At 35.0% G+C, this 23,958-nt stretch overlaps 1 protein-coding gene across 2 annotated transcripts in view; it reads right to left on the bottom strand.

The window, feature by feature from the left end:
- Positions 1-15,603, bottom strand: part of Epha6 (EPH receptor A6) — a 917,499-nt gene extending 901,896 nt beyond the window's left edge. The window contains exon 1 of one of the 2 annotated variants that reach the window (XM_048422770.3): positions 14,033-15,603. In XM_048422770.3, the coding sequence (XP_048278727.3) occupies positions 14,033-14,417 (385 nt within the window). In that variant the 5' untranslated portion in view covers positions 14,418-15,603. The remainder of the gene's footprint in view (positions 1-14,032) is intronic. The other variant, XM_085685660.2, reaches the window with a different exon arrangement.
- Between the last annotated feature and the right edge of the window lie 8,355 nt (positions 15,604-23,958).

Raw genomic sequence — 23,958 nt, 5'->3', positions numbered from 1 at the left:
TATTTAATGTAATTTTTGTGTATTTTTAAAATCAAGCAATTGTGTAAAATCTTCTTTCTCACCTAGTACTTAAAAGTATCTTTTCCTTTTTCCTTTTCGGTTACTAATTTGCTTGATTAACTCAGCCAAGTAAATTATTGTTGATAAAAGCTACTTTTGCAAAATAAGCACAATAATTTATGTTACTTATCTTACTTAAAACAAGACAAAGTGGTGGAATAAAATTAATATATACAGTCAGAATGAATTTGACTTTTTATTTATTTTCCCTTGTTCAAACCCTCTGTCGTTGATACATTTCCAAATATGCATGTAATCAAAAGCTGTTGGCTGGAAAACATGGTGGGTTTCAGTGGAACTCCGAGGAGCACAAACCCAGTGTATGAACTTAAATTACAACTGATTTTTCCCTGTATGGCAGCTTTAAGCAGGTTATCTTTGGAAAATGTAACATAAAAAAACTAAAATATAATTAAAATAGAATATAAAAAGTAAACTGTGTAATCTGAAAGTTTTGGGTTTTTTTCATGACATTATTAAAACAAAGTATTTATGTGAATCATAGTGGTCTAGTAAGGGAAGAAATTACATTGTCGAGAAAGTAACCTAGTTTGTTCTGCCTCTCCATTCTCGCTCCACTCCCTTCCTGTTCCTGACCCTCACCATTGCAAAGACATAAAAATCTAGATAGGTAGTAATATAAGAAAATGTATAACCACCTGCATGGTTCTAGGTAATATTATAACAAAGTAAATTACCTTCAAATTATGAGGTGGGAAATCACTAACATAAAGTTAACAAAATTTGCTTCAAAATTACCTCCACTTCTTGTATAAGATAAAATTCTCAAAAACAGTTTTAGTATCTCAAATCAGAACATTAAAAATAACAATGAGTGATCAGATACTATTTCTAGACACATGAGATTGGAAGATACTTAATCTATTGTAATAATTTGCTTAATGCATAGGTTTTGTGTGTTTTCATGTGTGAGGTGGCTAGGATCTATGTTCTGTCTCTTTTTAATCACTCTTCCACCTTATTTTTTTTAACTCTCTCAACTGAACTGCAAGCCTATTGATTCTGCTAGAGTTTTCTGGCCAATGAACACTTGAAATCCTCCTGTCTCAGGACTGGGATTTTAGACACCTGCCTCCACACATGGCTTTTTACAAAGGTGTTGGTAATCCAAGCTCATGTCCTCATACTTGTGCTTCAAGCACCAGCTGAGCCATACTGCCAGACCCTCCACACACAATTTTGAAAAGAAAATCTCTCTGGTTACTGAATGCAAAATGCTTAAAATTATCTGTAGTTCCAAAGATCAGAATTGCAACCAATACCTTATCTCTTCTCCTTAAAATACAAATAAAGAACACATTCGCTCAGTTATTCCATGGCAGCCAAATTGAAATGGTAACATCACACTGGACTGTGAACAGAGATATTTAATTGGATTTAAACTGTCAGTGTTTCAAATCCTGGCTAACTCTGACATTATGCCTTCATGCGTTTACATATTCTTACATTTCTCTTTACCTCGTCTGATAAATGGCATTGGCGTATTTAGTTGCATTCTCATTTCTCTATGTGTAGGTTTGTGCCCTTTGCTGAGTATCTAACCAAAGTTCCCTTAATCCACAACAATTAGAAAGAAAAACAAAGACCCATAGCTTTTACTAAAACTTGCTAAATATTCTTGAGAAATGACACTGTCAACCCAGCAAAATGTATGGTGCTTGCTCAGCAAGCCACAGAGTGCCCTCTTGTACAACACTGTAAACTTATGCTGGGATCACTTCCAACCTCTAAATATAAGTAATAAATATCATCAATATGCAGTGCTTGCTAATGAGATTGTACAGAGATCTGTTTTCTGACCCAATTTCATTGACCACTGTAAATTTCCTGCGAGGTTGTTGTCACATGCATGCTACTTTCTGGAGAGGAATTAGGAACAAAATACCAGATGAAAACAAAATTCCTGACCCAGCACCTATTCTGAATTTCCAAGCAAGACAAAGCCTGGTCCTTAAGAATTTCACTAAACTAGAGCTCTGATATCCTTGGGAATCTTTTTAGAAGTGGGGGTTATATGCTTCTTCAGAGAATATTTCCATGTATTTTTTTATATCTTTCTTTTTCCAGAGTGTAACAGATTGCTGATATTTTTCAAGACCAAGGTAGTAGTGCAGAAGATAAAATTATAACATTATAACACTTCCCCCCAAAAACCACCTCAAATAGGGCAATGTTAAGCATCCTTTTGATACTGTGTTCTTGTCTAAATGAAAGCAGTATCCATTAGACTCTTCCAGTCATTAAGTCGGTTTTCATTCTTCTCTTGTCACCTCCCATAATGTTTTTAAGAACAAAAAATTATTTCCAACTACTTTGCATAGAAATACTTGGTCACTTTTATCAAAGTAGAAGGTATCATTCAAGAAATTATTTCAGGCAAATACAGTCATATCCCAGAAGAATCTGCCATTTGGGGTTATTTAACTTGATTCCAAATGTTTTATTTTATAAATAAACTTGCAGGCTAAAATGCTTATATACAAGCAAAAAAAATCTTTGTATGTCTTTGCTTTGTCATTTAAAAACTAAATCCATAAAAGTGGAAAAAAATAAATTCAAATGTATGGATATTTTCAACATTCTGCTTATTTGTTTTCTATACAACAACTTCTAAAGAAATATTTACCATCAGAACACACTCCAAGGCATAATATATTAACTTACAACCATAATATATGGAGAAAAAGAAACTACTATGATGTGGGAAAGATTGCTACACTTTAAACATCTCAGGAAAATGTACTGGAGTGTAGCTCGGTGGTGCAAGTATGTAAAAGAGAGGCCTTGGGCCCAGTCTCGTGCATGAGCAACAAAGACCTTGAAAATTAATTGAGGACAAGACCAATACAGATTGCTCTGTGGAACTGTAATGTGGTCCAGCAAATGGAGTGTTGAGAAACGAAGTTTAGGAAAGGAAACTTACTTGTCTATGGAAAGTAGTCCTAAGCCCCTATTCAAATTCTTAATACCTCTTTCAATCATGTTGGTGCTTTATCCTTTCATGGACAGCATTCACAGAGACAGACAGCATTAGAAAACTGTGTTCATGTGCAAGAGTTCTTAGAGCAGAGCATTTCTATGGCAGAGCCACACACAGTATTCTGTACAGTAAACACTTCATCTGGGCTTTCTTCTCTTTCCTACACCTATTAAAAGGCAGGTAGTCATTCTATTTTTTCCAGGGCCTGTAGCTAAGTGGATTTGAGTAGATTCAGATAGTACTGTAAGGAAGTAACCCCTCCTAAGAATAAGTTCCATTAGCTGTAATCCTGCCACTGAACTCTCGCTGGAGAGCTGACATCCACACATAAGATTCGGGAATTCAGTGATGGGCAAATGGGTACTTTATTTTCCCATTAACTACTGAACAATGTGTACATGCGTCCTTCAGAAGCGTATCTCAGTAGAATAAAAGTATTGAATAGAAAAATGTCAGGGTTTAAAATACTGTTGATGGTCAAAGAATAATTCGATAGTAAAATAATCAGCAGCCAATTCAAGAAATTCTTGGAATTAATGTAATACATACACCAAGTGTATGAAGAATTGGAATCTAAAATCAGAAAGCTTATAATCATTTCAATTTCAGAACAACTAACAGAGATTTTAAAAAAATAACCAAATTATATGAACTACCCCCTCTTTTAACTTTGGACTAGACACATTTGTATTTCAAAGGGACAGTTGATCAAAGAACTGCTGACAGCAGTAGAAGAACAGAGGTGGACAATGGGCCAATCAATTGCAAATCTAGTGAAGAGGAAATGGGTTATTTGTCCTCAGTTTTACATGTTTCCTGGATTCTTCTACTGCATTGAGAGGAAATCTTTTCATTGAGACTGTGGTGCATTTGGAAGATGGGTTCCTTGTCACAGGCGCTCTCTCTCTCTCTCTCTCGCTCTCTCTCTCTCTCTCTCTGTAGTGGTATTCACATAATAGCATAAAAAAGCATTTAAAGTACAAGTGTCAAACCTCTGAAAACCTTTTTAGCTCAAAAAAGCCTGGGCACATGCAAAAACACAGATGCATACATATCTGCTTTATTAACAATTCATATTGATTTATAATTAATTATTTAATTTCTGTCAGTTATATCATAAGATCACAGTAATATTGATTATTGTGGAAAAATTATGTTCTTTATGAAAAATGGAGGAGAATAGAATGTTGAATTTGAAAAGAGGGAGTATTATTATAATTTATGAGCTAGATAGGAAGCTTTCAGTGTTTTTTTAACATTCTAAATGTACAAATCTAAATGTCAGCAGCTAATAATGGGTAATCTTCAATTGATTTCTTCCGTACAAAATACCAAGTTCTGGCAGCAAGTTCTACTTATTAGTGCTTCTAGAGTCATATTTTTCAAATACAAAATACAGAATCTATCAAGTGATAAAATGATAAGTTAACTTTTTTTTTTTTTTAGTTTTTCAATGCAGAGTGTCTCTGTGTAACAGTTTTAGTTGTCTTGGAAATAGCTCTTGAAAATTCCAGAAACAATAAATCAATCAAAAGATTTCTGGTCATAAACTAGTGAATGTTATAACAATTCTTACACTTGAACTTTACACTAAGCCAAACATCAAAGCGTTATTTTACAAAAGTGAATATACCACATTTTGTCTACTCTATAAAATGAAGTTATTGTAGAGCAACATTGTAAGACAATAAATTACTACCCCCTTAGTAACTATAATTCTAGTACACTCATAAATGACAATAAAATTGGAGCTGCTAAATTGTACATGTTTTAAAATCATGGTAGGTAGCATTCTGTATTGAGAGCATGAAACTCCCAATATTTGGGGTTTCTAAAATAAAAAATAAGATCTCTTTACAACTATTCCTTCATTAAGTAGAGCATACGAAATAATCAAGGCATTAGTAAATGTCCTCTACTAAATGCTTGTGTTAAATCAAAATATTCATAACATAACATTTTTCTTGCAAGGGAGCAAGTAGATCAGTGCATAGAGACACATTTTCATTTAGAAAGTATTACAATCAGATTTGATTATGAATAATCATATCTAGCAGTTTCTTCAACTTTTGGTCATCATGCTTATTGGTGACTATTTTCACTTACAAGGTAAACACTAAGTACATTTTAATTTCAAAGAAATAAAGGATAAAATGGATTTATAACAGAAGTTTTTAACTAAGGTGATTTTCATCAGTAGACAATTTTATAGTTTCAGAAATGAAAGGTCATAGATCATAACATTTTATTAAGCATATGTCACACCATGGAGAATCTATAACCAACAGGCTTATTTTCAGAGTGACCTTAATCAGGCCAGGTCATTTGTTACTATTGCTCCAGCACCATGAGGTTAATTTAGGAGAGATGCGAGATATCATTTCTTAGATAATTTTTACATTTAAAGTCTTTAATTATGGATTTAATTTAAATAATCCTTTGATATTAAAGTATCACAGTAACATTAAAGAAAATTCAAGGTCTCATCAAATGTGATGCAACATGATTTTACTTGGAAGTATACATTCAGTTATTCTCAGTTCTCATTTGGAATATATCACACCAGAGTCCTTACTCTCTAGATTACAATGGACTTTATTTTATTGATTTTATTGATTTTACCCTTCCCTTCAACCCTCTCCCACTGGGCTGGAGATATGGTTCCCGTGTTAAAGGCTAGGCTCGCAACCAAAATACAATGGACTTTATTAACTGCATAAAAGAGAGTTATAATTACCATTGGCATCTAAATTTCCATATGTTGTATTACTTTAATCATGGGCTCTGTAAATATGAATTACAAGTATTCTTATTCTAGATGTTGGTCTCTAAGTACTGTAGATAATGTGTTTCTATTTCCTGTACTTGTCTACCACAAAATCCAAGTTCCAGAGTATAGTACATTTACTCCAGAGAACACATAATTGACCTGGTATTAGCAGATGGATACACTAAATGAATTATGCATATTTGCATAAAGTGCTTTTCATCACATATCTGTACTCATAATTTTATGAGAAATTACAAGAGACAATAACAGATTAAGTCATTTTATATCTCTCACACCGATTTTTCAAGTCCAGATTATACATCTCTAGGGATCAAAAATTTGACTTTAGCACCTGAATACTTTTAATGGATTGTGAGGAAGAGCAATTATTTCCAAGTATATTCATCAAGTGCAGGTCAGCACACAGGCCAGCAGCTGAGGATTTCAGAAGTGTACTCAGAAAGTAGCTGAAAGTATTTTCTCAGGATATGAGTTTAAAGCTTGCATTTTCACCCTAATTTTTTTCTCCAAAGCTGAAACAAACAAACAAGCAAACAAACAAAAAAATATATCCTCTGGTATCTGGAAGTAGAAATTTATATTTCATGTAACAAATTTATAATTTACATAACAAATGGCCATTTTAAATTAAATATCCTTTATATGAAGACACAAGAGCAAAGAGCTCAATGGCTTGTCAATGAAAGCTCTCTTCCATATCAGTCTATAGAAAGCCATAAATTTGTGATATGTTTACGTTTGATTTGCATAAATACTGTAAGCTTGTAAATTAATTTTCTGTATTTTATATAATTGAGTTAAGCATCTATGTAGCTATAAAATTAAAAGTAGGATATCTTAAGAAATAATATAGATCACAAACTGCTGATAGAATTTGATTATTCTGTTTTATTAGTCTCATTTACAATGAAAGATGTGAAACTGACATCATCAAATCTCTTAAAATAAAGTAAAAAGTTCCTAAATCAATATCATCATTTTGTAATAGGATTTCAGGAAACTCCCTAAATTTGGTTGTCACCATTACAGTAACAGCAACTCATATGATCCCTGACACTTTATATATTGAATTTATTGCATGATTTAGTTATTAAACATTGACGTACATTACTCTAAAATGATAGATTAAGTTTTCAGAAAATGGTACACATGTCTTATTTGAACATCAATCAATGGATGTACATGTATTTTTGTGTGTGTGTCATAAAATATGCACTTCATATGACAAACATGATTTTATAATACATTCCAGATTTTCAATTCAAATATTCAGAAATCAAAATTTTCTGCCAAATTTGGGGACAAGTTAAACGTTTATACTGGTTCAGACATTCCAATATGCAATGTGGTCTTGGATCCACACCGCCTATCAGGTAGCAGGTAGGAGGTCTACAGGAACTACGGTGAAAAGACTAACTGTTGACATTTTTAGAAGAAATATATATTTAAAGACTAAAATTGTGTATCATATAAGAAACCATGTTGTTTATTCAAAAGGAATCACTCTTTCAGTCATTCTATAAAGATTTACTATGTATTTTAAAATATCACAAATATTTAAAGTTCATAGTATGAATTTTAAAATAGACATCAAATATATTGAAGTGTTTAAACTAGAAATTTTCTGATTTCTATTTTTGTTTGTTTTTAAATAAATGTTTATGTGCTCTTTTACTAACATATGATTTTAATAGTTTTTTCAATAACCTTTTAGAAGTCATCTCACACTTAAAGGTAAGTAACAGCTCAGGAAAGGTTTGAGTTGTGTAAAATTTATTGAAGAGTCTTCCGTTGTCCCTGTTCCCACATATCATATACCTTTAAATTCCTTTTTCCAGATCCTAAACACTGTCTTCACATGTGTTATTCTTTATTTATACTCAATGCAGAGAAGAGACTCATGGAGAATATTTTAAAATATCATGTGTCTTTTATGTGCAATATTAGTTGGAATTTTCATTTTTAAAACTGTATTGAAACACATAGATCCATTTAAAAACAACTCTATTGCTTTTCATTCCCTAAACTGAGACTGTAAAACTATGTTGTCTTATGTAGATGATCAAGCCTACTTGAATCATCATCTACTCTGACACACACACACACACACACACACACACACACACACAAATAACTACAAACAGAAAGCTGTGCTGAAGAAAAAGAAAAAGGACATTGCATTTGATCTATCAGCATCATGTACAGTATTTTGAAACAGGAAAATCTTATTAAGATTAGATAAAACTTTCAAAGGAGAGACACATAAAGTCTTTTACATGGAGGCCTGATCACCAAATCCATTAATACATTTATATCATTATGTAATCTATAAATATATCAAATATATTTATATCATTGTGCATTTTTATGATAATTCTGTTGGCTAGGTTGTTTGGCTTATACTTTCATATCATTGTTTGTCTTTGAAGGAAGTTAGGACAGGAACACGAACTGGGCAGGAACTTGGAGACAGGGGCTGATGCAGAGGCAGTGGAGGAGTCTTGCTTAGTCTCATATGAATCCTTTTATACTAGTCAGTTTGTACTTGAAAACATGAGAAATGTGCTACATATTTTTGCGAGATATTTTTGTTTTTATATTTTGTTTTATAAATTCCCCTTCACAAGGCAAGAGCATTTAATGGGGTATGATACAATATATAACTCAGATTCTCAAAAAAATAAAATCAAATCAGTATGCTGAATATACCTATATTTATTTCTTTCTAGGGATAATGTTTTCCCACTATTTAACTCTTCAATACCTCTTTGCTTCTTTCTGTCTCCATTACCAATGCTCTAGGCCAGGCTTTCCCAGTCATTCTCCTGAACAATAGCCAGACACCTGTTTCTGCTCTTTCATCCCTCCAGGCAGCTCTATCCACTTGAGATGGACCCCTGTTCCCTTACCATCCATATTATCTGATATAATATTAAAGCCTGGCTTCTTACCATGATTTCATTTTCCATTTATTAATTCTGTTTGCCATCTTTCAAGCTACACTATTTCAATTTCTTTCTTTGCTCAGTAAGCTCCAGTCATACTGAACTCAGTTCCTCATATTTGTGGAGCACAGTTCTTCACAAACGATTTGCCTCTAGTGTAAGTGTACTTCTTGCACAGAACAAGTTATTTGTTTTTCTTCCCTGAGGATGAGGATTAAATTGCACCTCACCACAGGCCCTTTTCAACAGCCTCATTTAAAACAATGCATTTGTCCTATGACTTTTTATTCTGGGGCTTTAGTTACTTTGTCTGAGTCTTTTCTTTCTTTTTGCGTTTGTTTGTTTTTACTATTTAACAGATGGTACGGTAGAACACAATATGCCCCCCCACCTCCACTTTTTCTTCATCACCTAAATTTTATTTTTTGTTTTGTTTTATTAGTTTTGTTTATAGATAGTGCTTACTATTTTTTGAAAGTTTGGGGTTTTTTAATTAATTTACTATTGTTTTTATTATGTGGATATGTCTGGATATGTGTATGTGTGTACATGTAGCTGGCCACGGTGGCCAATAGAATAATCCCAGTGGATATGCAATCACATGTGGTTGTAAGTCACCACCACATGTTGGTGATAGAAAACCAGCTCCTATTTTTTACCCTGCACTCTCTATCCTTGAGCTATCTCTTCAGTCACTAAATTTTACATTCTAAAAACAATATTCAAAATAGTCAAGATAAAGCAGTGATAAAAGCAATATATTTTTAAAATTTAAGACATTAAAGTTACATATTTAATATATGTAAGTGTTAAGTCTATTCAATTGTTGTAGACATGTTATTAATTTGGTATTCTTATTTAGTTAAATGATTGCAAACACACATTATTTTCATTAGTTAGCTATGCATATTGATGTCTACCATGTTTAGGTTGCTAAGAAATTTTAAACCAAAGGAAGGAGACATCTATGAATTTTGCACTGTAGTTGAGTTTCAAGTAGAACTTTTTTTTTCTATTCACAACAAATGGAATATATAGTAGAAATGCTGGGTGAGAGGACAGAACAGTGGTTGTTGTAATTGTGTAAGAGAGAAAAAAATTGTAGTTAAATATAAAACATAGTGTAATAGAGAATGGTTTTGTTGTCAAATGTAAGATTTGTTATGAAGTCTTCTGGACTCAAAGGTCATATCATATACTTCATTTTCGTTTATATCATTAAAAAGAACATTTTATCCATTTGAAAATCAACAATGTGTTATATTAGTATTTAATAACTTTATTTATGTTACTTCAAAAGATTATAACTTTAATGAACATGTTACTATTTTTGTGCCATAAGATTTTCAGATACAGTTAATTTGTAACTTAGAGCAAATAATATACAGAATCTGATAAACACGCTGGAACCAGAAAAAATATTTTGTTTTTTATATTGTATATTTTTCCTAATAACTCCACAACTTGAACTTCGTATTTATAATAAAAACAAATTATAGGTTTTACATATAATTATGTCAAAAAGGACATATAATAATAATCTCAAAGAACCCTACAACTATAAATAGTTTATCTGGGAAAATAGTTACTATTTTGAAGAATCTTACAGAATAATTTTGAAGAATCTTACAGAAATATTTTTGGTAAATTATCTAATTTTTCTAATTTTAAAAACTATATTAACTAATTTCTTGTATTTCTGTAGTTTTAACAATTTATTGATGATGTTTCTGATATTGCAACTAATTTTATGTCATTGATTTTAGGGAGACATTTTCTCTTTAACATGTTTACTTATATTTACATACAGCTTTGGATTTCTTGCTATCATTTTATCATAATCAATAAATTAGAAAAACACCTAGGACCATGGCAACCTTACTTGTGTGTTTGTCCAGTATTGTCTTATAACATGTCATATCACACAATAGATATAACATCACATAATAGTGATAAATCCACTGCTTTATCTAGTTGAACAAGTTGACTTAATGAATTATTTTGTATGCAACTGATTATTTTTATAACATGAGTACCCTAATAGATGCATCAACTCATTTAGACTATATGGTACCATGATAAGGGAGAATAATCTTTGAATAAATAGATCCCTGATAACCAGTAACTATTATAATTGGTACACTTGATTAATTTACACATGAAGTAAGACTAGGTTTTCTATTCACTAGTAAGAGGATGCAAGGTCATACATCTTCAGAGATTAAAATATGAGTTTAAATACAATATACCAATACCTCAATGATATTGTGCTTCAAAAACTGCAAGTGGAAATAATGGCATGTGAGAGACAGTCTAACAGAACTTGTACTTCTACTTAATCAGAGGTAGTCATATGGGAAGCACCATTACTTTCTATTTGATTCAAAGAGCATTGGGATATAGAAAGAAAGTCAATCTAAGCTATTTATCTTTACAGCACATAGTTTTACATCCAGTTCAAAGACAAGAAGCCTTCTCTATAGTGAGCTTCCCCTTAGTCCATCTTAAGAGGGAGATAGCCCACTTTTGTCAGCATCATTATTTGACCCTGTCTCAGTGGGAAGATTGGGGATGGGGTAGGAGGTCAGAGGGTGAATGCAGTCTATTCATCCATGAAGGATTTTATATATAATCATTTGGCAAAAATAGACACAGAGCAATGACATTTCATTTTATAACTGCCCTTAATCAAGAAGAAAGGTTATAGAAAAATGAAAATTTGTTCCATATAAAATAGCAGGTTTCAAAAAATAAAAACTTATAAGCAATATGAAAGGAATCTTCTAAAAACTGTTAATCACATATCTGACATTTATTTTTATATATTACAATTAAATGCAAATTTTACTTGAATCTTTTGTGCTTTTCATATAATCTGTCACATTCCACCTTTTAGATAGACAAGCACTAATGTTCAGCTTGCTGTCTCATAATAAAATTACAAATTAAGAAATATTTCTCTAAAATATCAGATAAGAAATCTATAGAAGATTGATAATTTATTTTTAATTTGCCTGATTATTTTAGTATTCTCTCAATCTGTGAGGTTAAACCTATAATTATCACAGTATGGCAAATAACCATTTATTACTGATGAAAATGTGACCCATAGTTTGTAACTTTGTATTGGAGAACAGACTCAATTTTATCAAACTTTATTTTGGCTACTGATAATTTTATACTTTCATTTTTAGTATATTAACACAAATTCAAATTAAAAGTTTTATTGAGTGATATTTAATGGTCCTTTTTAGTTGATAGGATAGCTAGAAAATACTCAAAGCACTAAGTTATGCAAATTGAAACTAACAATAAAGTTCATATGTTTCCTATTTACTCTAGATTAAAAAATAATCATTAAAAAGAATGAGAAATTGATTAATAGAAAGAAGAAAATCAATCTAAGAGGTTAGAAACACCTCCACTAGTTTTTTGCATTTGATATAAATGTTCATAAAGTCATAGTTGAGTATGCCCTGCTTTAGGAGAATGATACTTCAGTTTTGGGATATTCATATGTGTTTTACATATCTGAATAAAGCCAAGGCCTAGGACTGGTGCTGACTTACATAGGTACTATAACTATTAATTATTCCGGAAAATTCAGCCTGTAATCACTTCAAATTTTGTAGTGAACATGAATCTCAAACTTCATACACTTTTCATTTCCATAGAAAATTATATATATATATATATATTTATATGACTTCCTCGTTTTTAAAAATTGTTTTCCTTCCAAATAAATGGTCAAGTAAATAACTCCATATCATTTTCAACAGTCATTTTATTTCCACATAAGTAAACTAAACTACATCTGAGTACTTAATAACAATAATTCTTGAAGACTGATGAGGGACAAGTCTGAAGCTATATCTCTGTGGACGTGTATGGCATTATCGCTGCTGTTACTTACATGACATGTCAATGTTACAGGGATTATATATATATAATTGTTATATATAATTTATTATACAATAAATAATAAATAATTGTGATTGCATATTCTTCAAATAAAAATAATAAGTAAAACATATCAATAATATTACTTGTCAGCAGGAATATGTGAATATTTTCTGAAGGACTGCTTCATTTCTCGATAAAGTAATATGGCCACATTCACACTTAGGACAGAAATAAGGCTTTGGTCTTTGGCTTGCCTTCTCTCTCAACCTCCTATCAAACACAAAGTCCACTCTCTCCTCTGACCTCTATTTGTACTTTCAGGACTTGTTCTCTTGACCATTACACAGGTATCTGACATGTTAAATGGCAAGTATAATTGATCAAAAGTGCATTAGACTTGACGTCGGTGTAGAGTGTCTTTGTTAACAGGTGACATACTGGCGATCCTCACCATGTCAGTGAGACCATCCAGACAGTTCTTGCTAGAAAACTTTTATGGATGTTTGATACTTAGCACGAAAGCCATATAGGACATGCAGATGATGTTTTTTCTGTATCCTTGAACATTCATAGCAGAAATCAGAAGCGATATATTTCATGAAAGGAAAGAAAATACTCAAATATTTTACATGCTTCTCATCATTTCCCCCACACAGTATCCACCTTCACTTTTCCACTACCCTGCTGGAAAAGTCCGATATTTAATATCCGATAACAACTAGACTTTATGAATAGGATATTCATAACTTGGAATTTCAGATTTGGCACTCACTCATCTGCCCAGGTCTCTCAAAAATAGAAACAGCAACACAGATATGGAAGCATCTGTTGCAAGACTAATTTGAAGATGTGAATGGTTGACAGTTAAGAAAATGAGTAAGGTCTACCCACAGTTACTAGAGAAAACAGGTTGATCATTGGTTACAGGTGTATAGGTACAGCCAGAGTCCTAACCTTTCTGTCAAGAAGCTATGAAGGAAAATCCACACACTGCTGTTTTGAGAAAATTCTACAAGAGGCAGTTAGGTCTTTGCCACATATGTTGACCTCCAGTGAGGACTACACAATAGGAAGCAATGAGACAAAGGCCACTAACCAACTATGTGCTGAGGATGCTCAAGCATTGGAAAAAATTCTAGATAGAGGAGAGAGCTCCAGGGGCAGCTGGACCCAGTCAATGCAATCACGGCTGTCAGATTAGGAAACATCCTAGATATCACAGTGTGTCAAGTCCAGAGGAGCTGACCCAGGCACAAAGTTACCTGCAATAGTGGACAAGAGTGCTCACTCCCGAAGCACCCTCCTGCCCCAGCCCTTTGGTTTATCCCTTACCTTGGTTGGAGACGTGACTGCAGTCGCCTGTCCAAGCTGTCAGCAGGGGCAAGAAGAAACCAAATTGCAAAAGAAATTCCCGGACTACGCAGCCCCCCATGGCTCTCACTGGCTCTCTTTTCCTCTCCTTTAAAAAGAAGTGGCAGTAACGCAGCCAGGTGTTCCTGAGAGGGTGGGGGTCCTGGCCCAAGCTCTCTTCTTCTTCCTCCTCCTCTTCCTCCTCCACCCGGCCCGCAGGGGAAGTCCCGGGGCGCCCCCCGCGCGAGGCCCCGTGAGCAGGGCACGAGGGTCCAGGCTGTCCAGGTGCAGGAGCAGCTGCTTCGGAGGAGGATGCTGCCTGCGCCGCCGGGGAGCTCCGGGCGGCTAGTGGCGAGGGGAATTGCATCCACCTCCGTGTCCCGCTCCAGCGAGGACTATTCACTTGGGCCCAAGAGAGCGCGCACACAAGAGCGAGCTCAGGCTATAGTTTGGGGGAGGGGATGGAGGACGGGGGAGGATGCCTGAAAGAGGGTACTGGGGTTAATAGGGATGTCCAGACGGGTAGTGAATGTGCAGTTCTGGACACCCAATCGTTTCTCTGCACCCAAGTTGACACTTGCAGAGACCAGAGCAGAGGGGGCAAAACAAATAGCAAGGGTAGCCGGGGCGACCAGAACTTTCCCTTGGCTGGTGTCTGGGGAACCAGGCAATGAGGCTCCGCGGCTTTCAAGTGGTCCCAGGGAGCAGCGGACTGAGCGCTCAGCCTCTTCACTGAGTGACCTGGTCTGAGTGTCAAGTCGTAGTCACCACCGATTAGGTGGCATATGCGCCTCCCGCCCGCTGTGGCAGAGGCTTACTTACTGGGTTTCACTGAAGCTACCTTAGTCCCCCAATCCCTTGCGTCCCTCCTCCCCCATGTAATGTTAGACTGTCAGCTCTGGACACCACCTTCCCTTTCGCCACATTTCTCCCGCTGGAAAGGGTGAGAGTTGCAGGTCAGCGCCTTGGGCACCGCTTGGCGATGGTAGTGGTCAGTTCTGAAGTGTCTGAGTGCCAGCCTCCCAAACTTGGCCACCAGAGCGAACCAATAAGCTTTCTGGCCACCTCTTCTGTTCCAAGTCCTTGGAAAGCATAGGGATGGAAGAAGCGATTGAGAGGAGTCACTGCCGGCTGGAAGTAGACTGGTGCCTGGCACCTTGGCTCGCCTAGGTTTTCGCGTCTTCATATGGGGGTGACTTCGCCAGGGAGGTCACCAGCATCATCATGGCAGCCCTGGTGCCTGACTTCCGACGACCTCGACAGACCTCTGTTCCGCGGAGGCGGTTGTGGCGGGCTAAGCGCTGAGAGCAGCCCAAGAGCTGAGCTCTGCGTGGCCAAGTCCGAAGCAGAGCGCGCGCGGCTTCTGGTGCGCTCTCATCTAGACGCCCCTTCTCAGAATGCACTGTCTCCCAGTTCCGGGCTCTCCTAAGCCGTTGCACTGGCTACTTGGTGGGATCCCACCCTGGGCAAGGAACAGGATTAGCTGATGGGAAGGGGTGTTGCCACCTGCAGTCTCCAAGCTGTCGCCCTGCTGCCGGCCGAGACCGGTGCACGGAGGGCAAGGCCCCAGAGCGCTGCTGAGCTCGGTGGAGCCCAGCGATCTGGCAGCAGCTGTGACTCGGGTGCAGCCAATTCGGCGCTAGAGGGGGTTAGTAGACAACAAAAATTCCCTCACTGCTTAAAGGTGAACTGGCTAAACCTGTGAAAAGGCAGAAGAATGGTTTTAGGCTAAACTTAAGAGTATTTGTTGGGTCTCACTGTAGAGACCTTATTACCGGCATCGTAATTTCTGGAATGCATTAGTTAATGTCGTTATCGTTTTCGTTATTGAAGAGACACAGACTGACTATCTTGAGTGAGGATTTAAAGAAAAAAATCCGTCTCCAAAGGCAACAGGAAGGGGTTATTTGAAGGTTTATTGACGGCACTGGAGTAAAGTGAAGCGAATTTCTATGGCATAGAGAGGGTATTTTCCAAGTGGACAGAGGGTTCAGAAAGGGGATGGTTGTGTCAGGAACCTTAAAAGGGATAGGTCTAAGACAAAAGGGTTCCATATTTTACCAGAAATTCTGGAAATGAAGCAGGGTTTCCAGGCACTTTGATGATGCACAGAGTTGTGTGTGGTTCACATTCTAGTTAAGGGAATTCAGCCCATGCCTTACAGTCAGTCAATCAGAGGAAAAGACACAGGAGCAACGGCCGGCCGGAATCTAATGCTGCTCTCCCTCATGGAGAGAAATGTAACACGCAAGTGTGATGACGCTTTCTAATTGGTGGCTACTTTAACAGTCATTATGAATTCATACACAGTTTTTCAAAGATGTCCACGCCAATTTAAATGTATGCAAATCACATCTACAAAGATGGAGTTTGTATGCCAGTGTTTACAGTAGAGAAATCTGATTTTGTTACTCACTTTACCAGTGTTACTGATATTGACTAATGGCATAGGCACTTGCAAATTCAATTTAGTTTACTAACTCAGGTGTAAAATAAAAATCTCCATGAGCACACCACAAGAAGTTTTGTCTAATCTTTTCAGAGTGCATAATGACTATGCTGGTGGTTTAATTATAGGTAAGAATTCCTTTTTTTGCATATTCTCAGTGGAAAATAATTAACATAATTTCAGCATCACATTTATAAATGAACATGTAAAGTCACGTTTTTATGTTTTATTTGAATCTTAAATTTGAAACAATTAATTATAAACAATGAAACAGTCAGAAGCTGTACTTAAAATCATATTAGAAGGGGATGGTTGTAATGGAAAGAAAATGAAGGGAATAACAAACAGAAGCAAAGCTGTGGGTCATTTTCCAAGACTCATGCTAAATTTCACAGCAGAATGCAATGTCTGAACTTCAAAGTAGCTCTAACCCTTGATTACACTAAACTTCCCTTCTAGCTCCTCTTCACTCTTTGTTCGAATAAGACATAGCAGAGCGTCACTTAATATGTATCCTCTATTCAGATGATGGCTGTTTTACTGATTGTGTCTTTTTAAGAAAAAAATAGTGACAAGATTTTTCCCCATATCAAAGCATGTGTCATATGTGAAGAAATACTTTGATACTGTTTCTTGAATTTTTAGAAGATAGGGAAAACTTCTTCATTATTCAAGTACATTATTCAGGTATATAAGTAAATTAATCCATGAGTTGGATTATGATTATTATTCATAAACTTTATAATAGCATTAATTAATAAAACAACTTAAACATGTATAGTCCTACAAAATATACATACATATATGCATTCTAATTTTTATATATTCACTTTTATTCACTCAGAAAAAATTAAGTGTAAATTATTTTGTATGAATAAAATTAATTTTTTGTATAAGGCTGCCTTGGAACATTCAGCCTAAACTAAATGGGATAGCTCCATCAACTAGCTGCTGTCAGGACTCAAAGAACCCTGTGGAAAAGGAGATAGACTATAAGAGTCAAAGGGGATGGAGGACATCAGTATGCTAAAGCCCTATCAATCAACATGAGCAAAAATCATATGAAGTCGTAGAGACTGAAGCAGCATGCACAGGTCTGCACCAGGTCCTTCCTGCTTAGTGTTTTTCTGCGATTCCTGAGTGCAAAAATAAGTGGGTGTCTCTTATTCCTAGACCTATTCTTGGTCTCTTTTCCTTCTGTTAGTTTGCTTTATCAAACTTCAATGTGCTGATGTTTTGCTTTAGCATCTATTTTATTTTAGGTTCATCCCTTCGAAGCCTGACTGTTTTTCTAATGAGAGACAGAAAGGGGGTGGATCCAAATGGAAGGGGAGATTTGGAGGAACAGGGATGCCTGGAGGAAGGGCAAAACATAATCAGGATATATTATGTGAGGAAAAACAATCTATTTTAAATAAAGGACAAGAAATAATAACTAGGAATAGTAAGATAAGATGCAGCCATTGGAATCCTATGTGAACTTGATGCGGTTCCTAAGCAGAGATGCACTTCCGTTTTGTTATTTTAGCAGTGTTGTCGTATTTGCTGACATGTGACAGTTTGAAAATTATAAGCCTCTCAAAGAACCAGATGCAATATTCATGTAGATTTATCTGCACTTGTCTATTTGAGTCATACCCATATTCATAAAGACATTCACGTCCCATTTTTCAGAGCTATATTGTTCAGAATTCTTTTGTATTCTTTCAGAACATTGTTCTTCAAGATATATGTGATATGCTTTCAGGTAAGAAATGATTAAATTTTTATTAAGTGAAAGATATGTGACACAAAAACCCAGTCCAACTATTCACTTACAGTAGAAAAAAAACAGCATTCAATGCTATTTGCTTTGTAAAATGATGAAAAGATTGGAAATTTAACCTGCAATTAATTCCCTTGAGGAAAAACAAGAAGGATTACATTGCTTAATACTCAGCATGTTTCAAGGATGGGGAAAATCTCCAGTATATTATTCTGGCAGAAAAGTAAATTAATCCATTTACAGAAGCAATTTGCTTTCTCTAAGGTCAAGAAAGAAGAAACACAAATAAAGAGCTCTGATCCTCAAAGATGTCATGAAACATCAGATCTTAAAGATTAAGTCTGCACTGCAGATGTACACACCTGCATGAGCCTTTGTGATACCAGCATCAGTGACCTACTGTGGACAATAAAAATATTTTTATATCATCAATTGAATTAAGGAAATGATTGACTTATATATGATTTAGCCTGCAGCAATTAGAAGTAAAATTCAACAGCTAAAGTAAAAACAGTCTAAAAATTCAAATATAGCTACTCTGAGGATTTTTACTTAGAAATTATATAACTCTTTTCAGTTAGCAAAGAGTTTCCCTAATTTTTTTTGTCCTGGATATAAAATTACATTGAAGATTAGACCCAAATATGTTCCCAGTTGTTTATATATTTTAAGGTATACTATAAAACAAATCATGACTAAATAAATGTAGCATAGTCTTTGATACTGAATATATACTAATATAAATCAGCTTGATAGATGTAGTATTTTGCTTTATTAAATTAGAAAATTTTATATTCAACTATAGAAGAATATCTAAACCCGAGTGTAAATACTTTAAAGCTTATTATGTTTCTAATAATATAGGATTTAATCCTGAAGAACAACTGGGTCTCACTGTGAGCTTTGTTCTTAGGATGAACAAAGATTTCTCTCTTGATGATTCCCAGTTAGACAGATTCACATAGTATGTGTTATGTGTATAAAGTAATCTACAATGTTCTATGGAGTAAATTGTTAGTAGTAGAAGTTTTTAAAAATAGATGTTGAAAATTAGAACAGTGGTGTCAAATATTTTTTCGTTAATAGATATAGGTAGAACTATCGAAATATTCTAAAAAAAATCTATAAAGATATCCAACTTACCAAACAGTTAAATATAATTGCTATTTAAGTACATGTAAGATCTGGATATGATGGCTCACACCTGTAATTCCAACATTTACTAGGCTGAGGTACAGTCATTGTTTAAGGCCTAATCCATGTTAAATAATGAGTTTTAGGCTAACCTGACCTACAAAGTGAGGCCCTGTCTCAAAATCAAATAAAATAAACACATCATTATTTAGAAAAAATTTTCTTACGGAGATACTTTTGAAAATTTGGACTGTCCTCAAGAAAATCACATATGAGGGCAAAGTTAGGCAACAATATGAAGAACTGTTTGTCACATGAGTGACATAGACATTCTATAAAACGTTTTGCTACTTCATAATTATAAATGAGCATATACAGATACTTATATTCTGTGAAAAACCTAATAGAGAGAAGTAAAAATGTACATTATGTTAGAGTAATATTAAATTTCCCACATAAAATTCACATTTTAAGTACATTAAATTATCAATGGCATGCCATAGCTCATATGGAATTAAACACTGTGTCTAAGACTTCTTTTTCGGCTTTCCAAACGTTATGTACAAGAAAGCATGCAGAGGTTCAGACGTGCAAATAAGAACCTGGGTGCCAAAAAAAATATCTGAAACATCTCCTTCCAAGAACTTTTGGTACAAAGTCCTTCTTATCAGACACACTTAAAGATCACTTCTCTTTACCTAGTGTACTGTCTGTCCTGAGTTCATTATAAAAAAAACTAGATTTGCATTGTTGATACTAAAATACTTGAAATGTATACCTGATAACTGTTTTTGAAATAATAATATTGCTGACAAGCTTATGTCTACGTTATTTTTCTTGTAAAATCAAGCTTCATCATTTTTCTGGAGCAGTGCACAGCACTTCTCAATGGAGGACCATCACCAGACATAGCAAAAGTATATTTTATTACATTTCTATGTGGATACTTGAATATAAACTAAAAGTATACTCGTTACTGTATTTCATACAGTAAAAGTAAATCACATGCATTTTTTAACTGTACAAATTTTTACTTAAAGTTAGTATTTTTTGCCTTTTTCCCATAAATTGCTGTCCATTTGACATTTTGAAAATGCTAGTTAATGATATTTATTTTGTATTCAATTAAAACAAAGTTGTTTTGACACAGCTGGTCATTCTGGAGCAAGAAAGATAAACTAAATGACTCATTACCTATAAGGTGGAATAAATTTACATGTTATTGCTTAAAATTTTCTGCATAATTTAGTCAAGATATTTTGTGGATAGCATTATAAATAAAACTTTGTTGAATGTAGTTGCACAGTTCAGCAATTGTGTAACCTTTAGTACAGTATTTGATGTGGTCAAATGGTCATGGTACAGTCTTAAGAGGATGAGTCTATCTAGACCAAGAGTATGCTTGTGATCACGACAGTGATGATGAAGATATTATTCCTTTATTGTGAGTAAAAAATAAATTGATCTGTATTGGATTCATCCATATTTTTGTATTTTGTATAATAATATAAACTCCTGAGTTTTAGGAACTCAATCTCAGTAATCATTTTATATTTGTCACAGTCCTTGGTAAAAATGAAGAAAGAATGTAGTTTTAGCAGCAAATTCAGAGGCAGGCAACTATTTTAGAGATCATGTTTTCACTGAATGACCAAATGTATTATGTAACTATGACATGTGAAAGCATGTATATATATATATATATATAACTAGTATTAAAACAAAATTTCTGAATTAAGCATGTTAATGTTTTCTCTAATTATGCAACATTGTCAGAGTAACGAGACAAGTAACTGAGACACCAGGTGTCTCCACCAATGTGTGTGTTTGTGCATTTCTTATATTTTTGGTTGTGAGCCATGCCTTTAAAGGCTGAGCCATCTCTCCAACCCATACATATGTGTTTCTTGTGTTTTTTCTTTGGCTCTTTTTCTTGTTTGGTTGTTTTGTCATATTCAGATTTAGTTGGTTTTTAGTTGTCTTGCTGTGTTTTATTTTATTATTCTTATTTGCCTATTTGTATTCTAAGGAGAGACAAAAATAGAATGTGGATCTGGATGGGAGGTGAGAGAGAGGAACTGAGAATAGTAGGAACTGGGAAAACTATAATCGGAACATACTGTTTAGGAAAAAAAATCTATTGCCAATAAATATATACTGCCCAGATATAATGTGCTATTTTAGAGTTTTATTGAATTAGTGAGACAATATAGAAATTTGTCACTCAAGGCCAGCTGGACTGGGAGTGATGGAGCATGTGATGAAAATGGACACTCTGAATGTGGCTGGCAATGAAGACTGACTGAGAGGCCAAGGACAATGTCACTGGGTTTTTATTCTACTGCATGGACTGACTTTGTGGGAGCCTGCTTTGTTTGGATGCTCACCTTTATAGACCTGAATGGAGAGGGGAGCACCTTGGACTTCCCACGGGGCAGGAAACCCTGACTGCTCTTAAGACTAGAGAGGGAGGAGGTGGTAGGGAGGGGGAGAGAAAAGGGGAGTGGGGAGGAGGTGGAAATTTCTAATAAATAAATAAATAAATAAATAATAAAATGTAAAAATAAGGAAAATTATTATATACACATTATTTAAATGATGTACCTTCTTTTGAGTGCTATACTTTTGAGACAATCCCGGAGTCACCATATCTGTTGTTCTGCACAGGATGCCCACTGTCCTGCCAAGAGTCCATCAAAGTCACAGTGTCATGAGATTCAGAAACAGCAGTAAAGTTTCCAAAACTAATGCCCCCAGAGAGATTGAAGAGAGGTGGCAGGTTTTATATTTGTCTTACTTTATATTACACTTTGTTATGGATTTCGTTTTATTTTTCAACCCTGTTGTTATTTTATTTACATAGATAAAAATTCCTTTTTTTGTCATAGCCACATTTTTTAAGATAAGAAACTGCATAGTAAAGTCAGCAAATTGTTTACCACCTGTCAATTATGTTCCCCTACAGTACTCGACTTAATGATATGCTAAGGCCTTAATTTGTCCCTGCCTTCAATGTTAAAAAGCAGTTACCAAAATATCATAACCTGCATAGTTTCCCATGCACTAGATATAAAATGGGAAAGCAGCCTAGGCATTCGGGCTCTCAGCTCTGCTGGTCATTACACTGTTTTCTAAGTTCCAGAATATTTAAAATACAAAGATTCTGCTAATATATAATTTACATGTGTTTGCTTATTTACCTACATATAAAAAATTATCAAATCTAGTGAAATTAAACTCCACTACACGATGCTTTCAGTGAATCACCTTCTCAATTATTGTTATGTTCCCAAATGGCCTAGTCCTTATTTGAATGGGCTCAAATTGGTACAATATTGGCTTGCACAATTTTTTTTCTACTTTTTTTGTAAGGTATATCTTTTAAGTAGAAGCTGTCTTCTGAAGTGCGAGCTCGCCCTGACTCATGTGCTCTGCTGCCTGCTCCATCTGCAGCCTCTTTTCAAGTCTCCACTTAAATGATAAATAAAGCAAAGCTGTGCGCACAGAGCTTCCATGTTCTAAGTGCTTGCAGTATGTCCTGCACTGCTCTGCATGTATTGTACATGCTAACTTATCTACATCACTGTCTCTAATCCCATTTCAGAAACAATATAATTAAGATATAGAAGTGATAGTCTAATGGCAATCAGAGCATGAGTTTAATTTTATATTACTGAAATTTTTCTTTGATTATTTTACGCATTTACATAATTAATCCTGATTGCTCTCACCCCTTCTCTTCCTTCAGTTCCCTACCCCTAGTAATCCTCCTTTATCCCTGTATATCTTTGTCTTTCATTCGTGCCTTACTGTTTGTTCATTCCTGTCTACCCAGACTCCTGGAATAATCACACAGAAACTGTATTGATTACATCCTTTAGCTTTAGCTTCTTATTGGCCAGCTTTTACATCCTGAACTAAGCCATCTGATTAATCTGTGCATCACCATGAGGTCATGGCCTACTGGCAAGGTTCCGGCTAGCACCTTGTGTCTTTCTCCTTTGGTAGCTACATGGCTTCTCACTGACTCTGCCTACTCTCTCTCTATATATCTTTTCCAGCCTGGCTATATTCTGTTAAGTCATTGGCCAAAAGCAGCTTCTTTATTCATTAACCAATAAAAGCCACACATATACCGAAGAACTTTCCACACTGATTTACTTTTCATTTTGTGACCCACTGAGTTTAACAATGACCGTAAGTCCATCCCTTTGAACTCTTTCTTCTGGGCATGGCATAGACATTGCAATCGTGCACTCATAACAGCCATGGTTGCCTGGACAGATAGACAACTAAACTTGTCAGTAGTTGGTTCCTGGCTTGGGACAGATCATAGGGCTCTATTTTCTCCCAGGTAAACCACTGTCTACTGAGAGTTTCTAAGATGTAGCGAATCATTTTCTTTGGTTGATTTCTAAATTTTAGAGTGCCTTGTACTTTATTTTAATTTACTCAAGGGATATTCAAAAGAACTAAGAAGTTTGCACAGCTGTTCTAGAGGGAAATAAAACTGATTCAGTCTGGAAAGTGACAAAAATAAGAAATAGTTACTTTTCCTGT

This window comes from Myodes glareolus, chromosome 2 (genome assembly GCF_982192425.1).
Source record: "Myodes glareolus chromosome 2, mMyoGla1.1, whole genome shotgun sequence".
Taxonomy (NCBI): domain Eukaryota; kingdom Metazoa; phylum Chordata; class Mammalia; order Rodentia; family Cricetidae; genus Myodes; species Myodes glareolus.
Note: the sequence above shows the minus strand (reverse complement) of the source record. Positions and strands in the feature narration are given on the sequence as shown.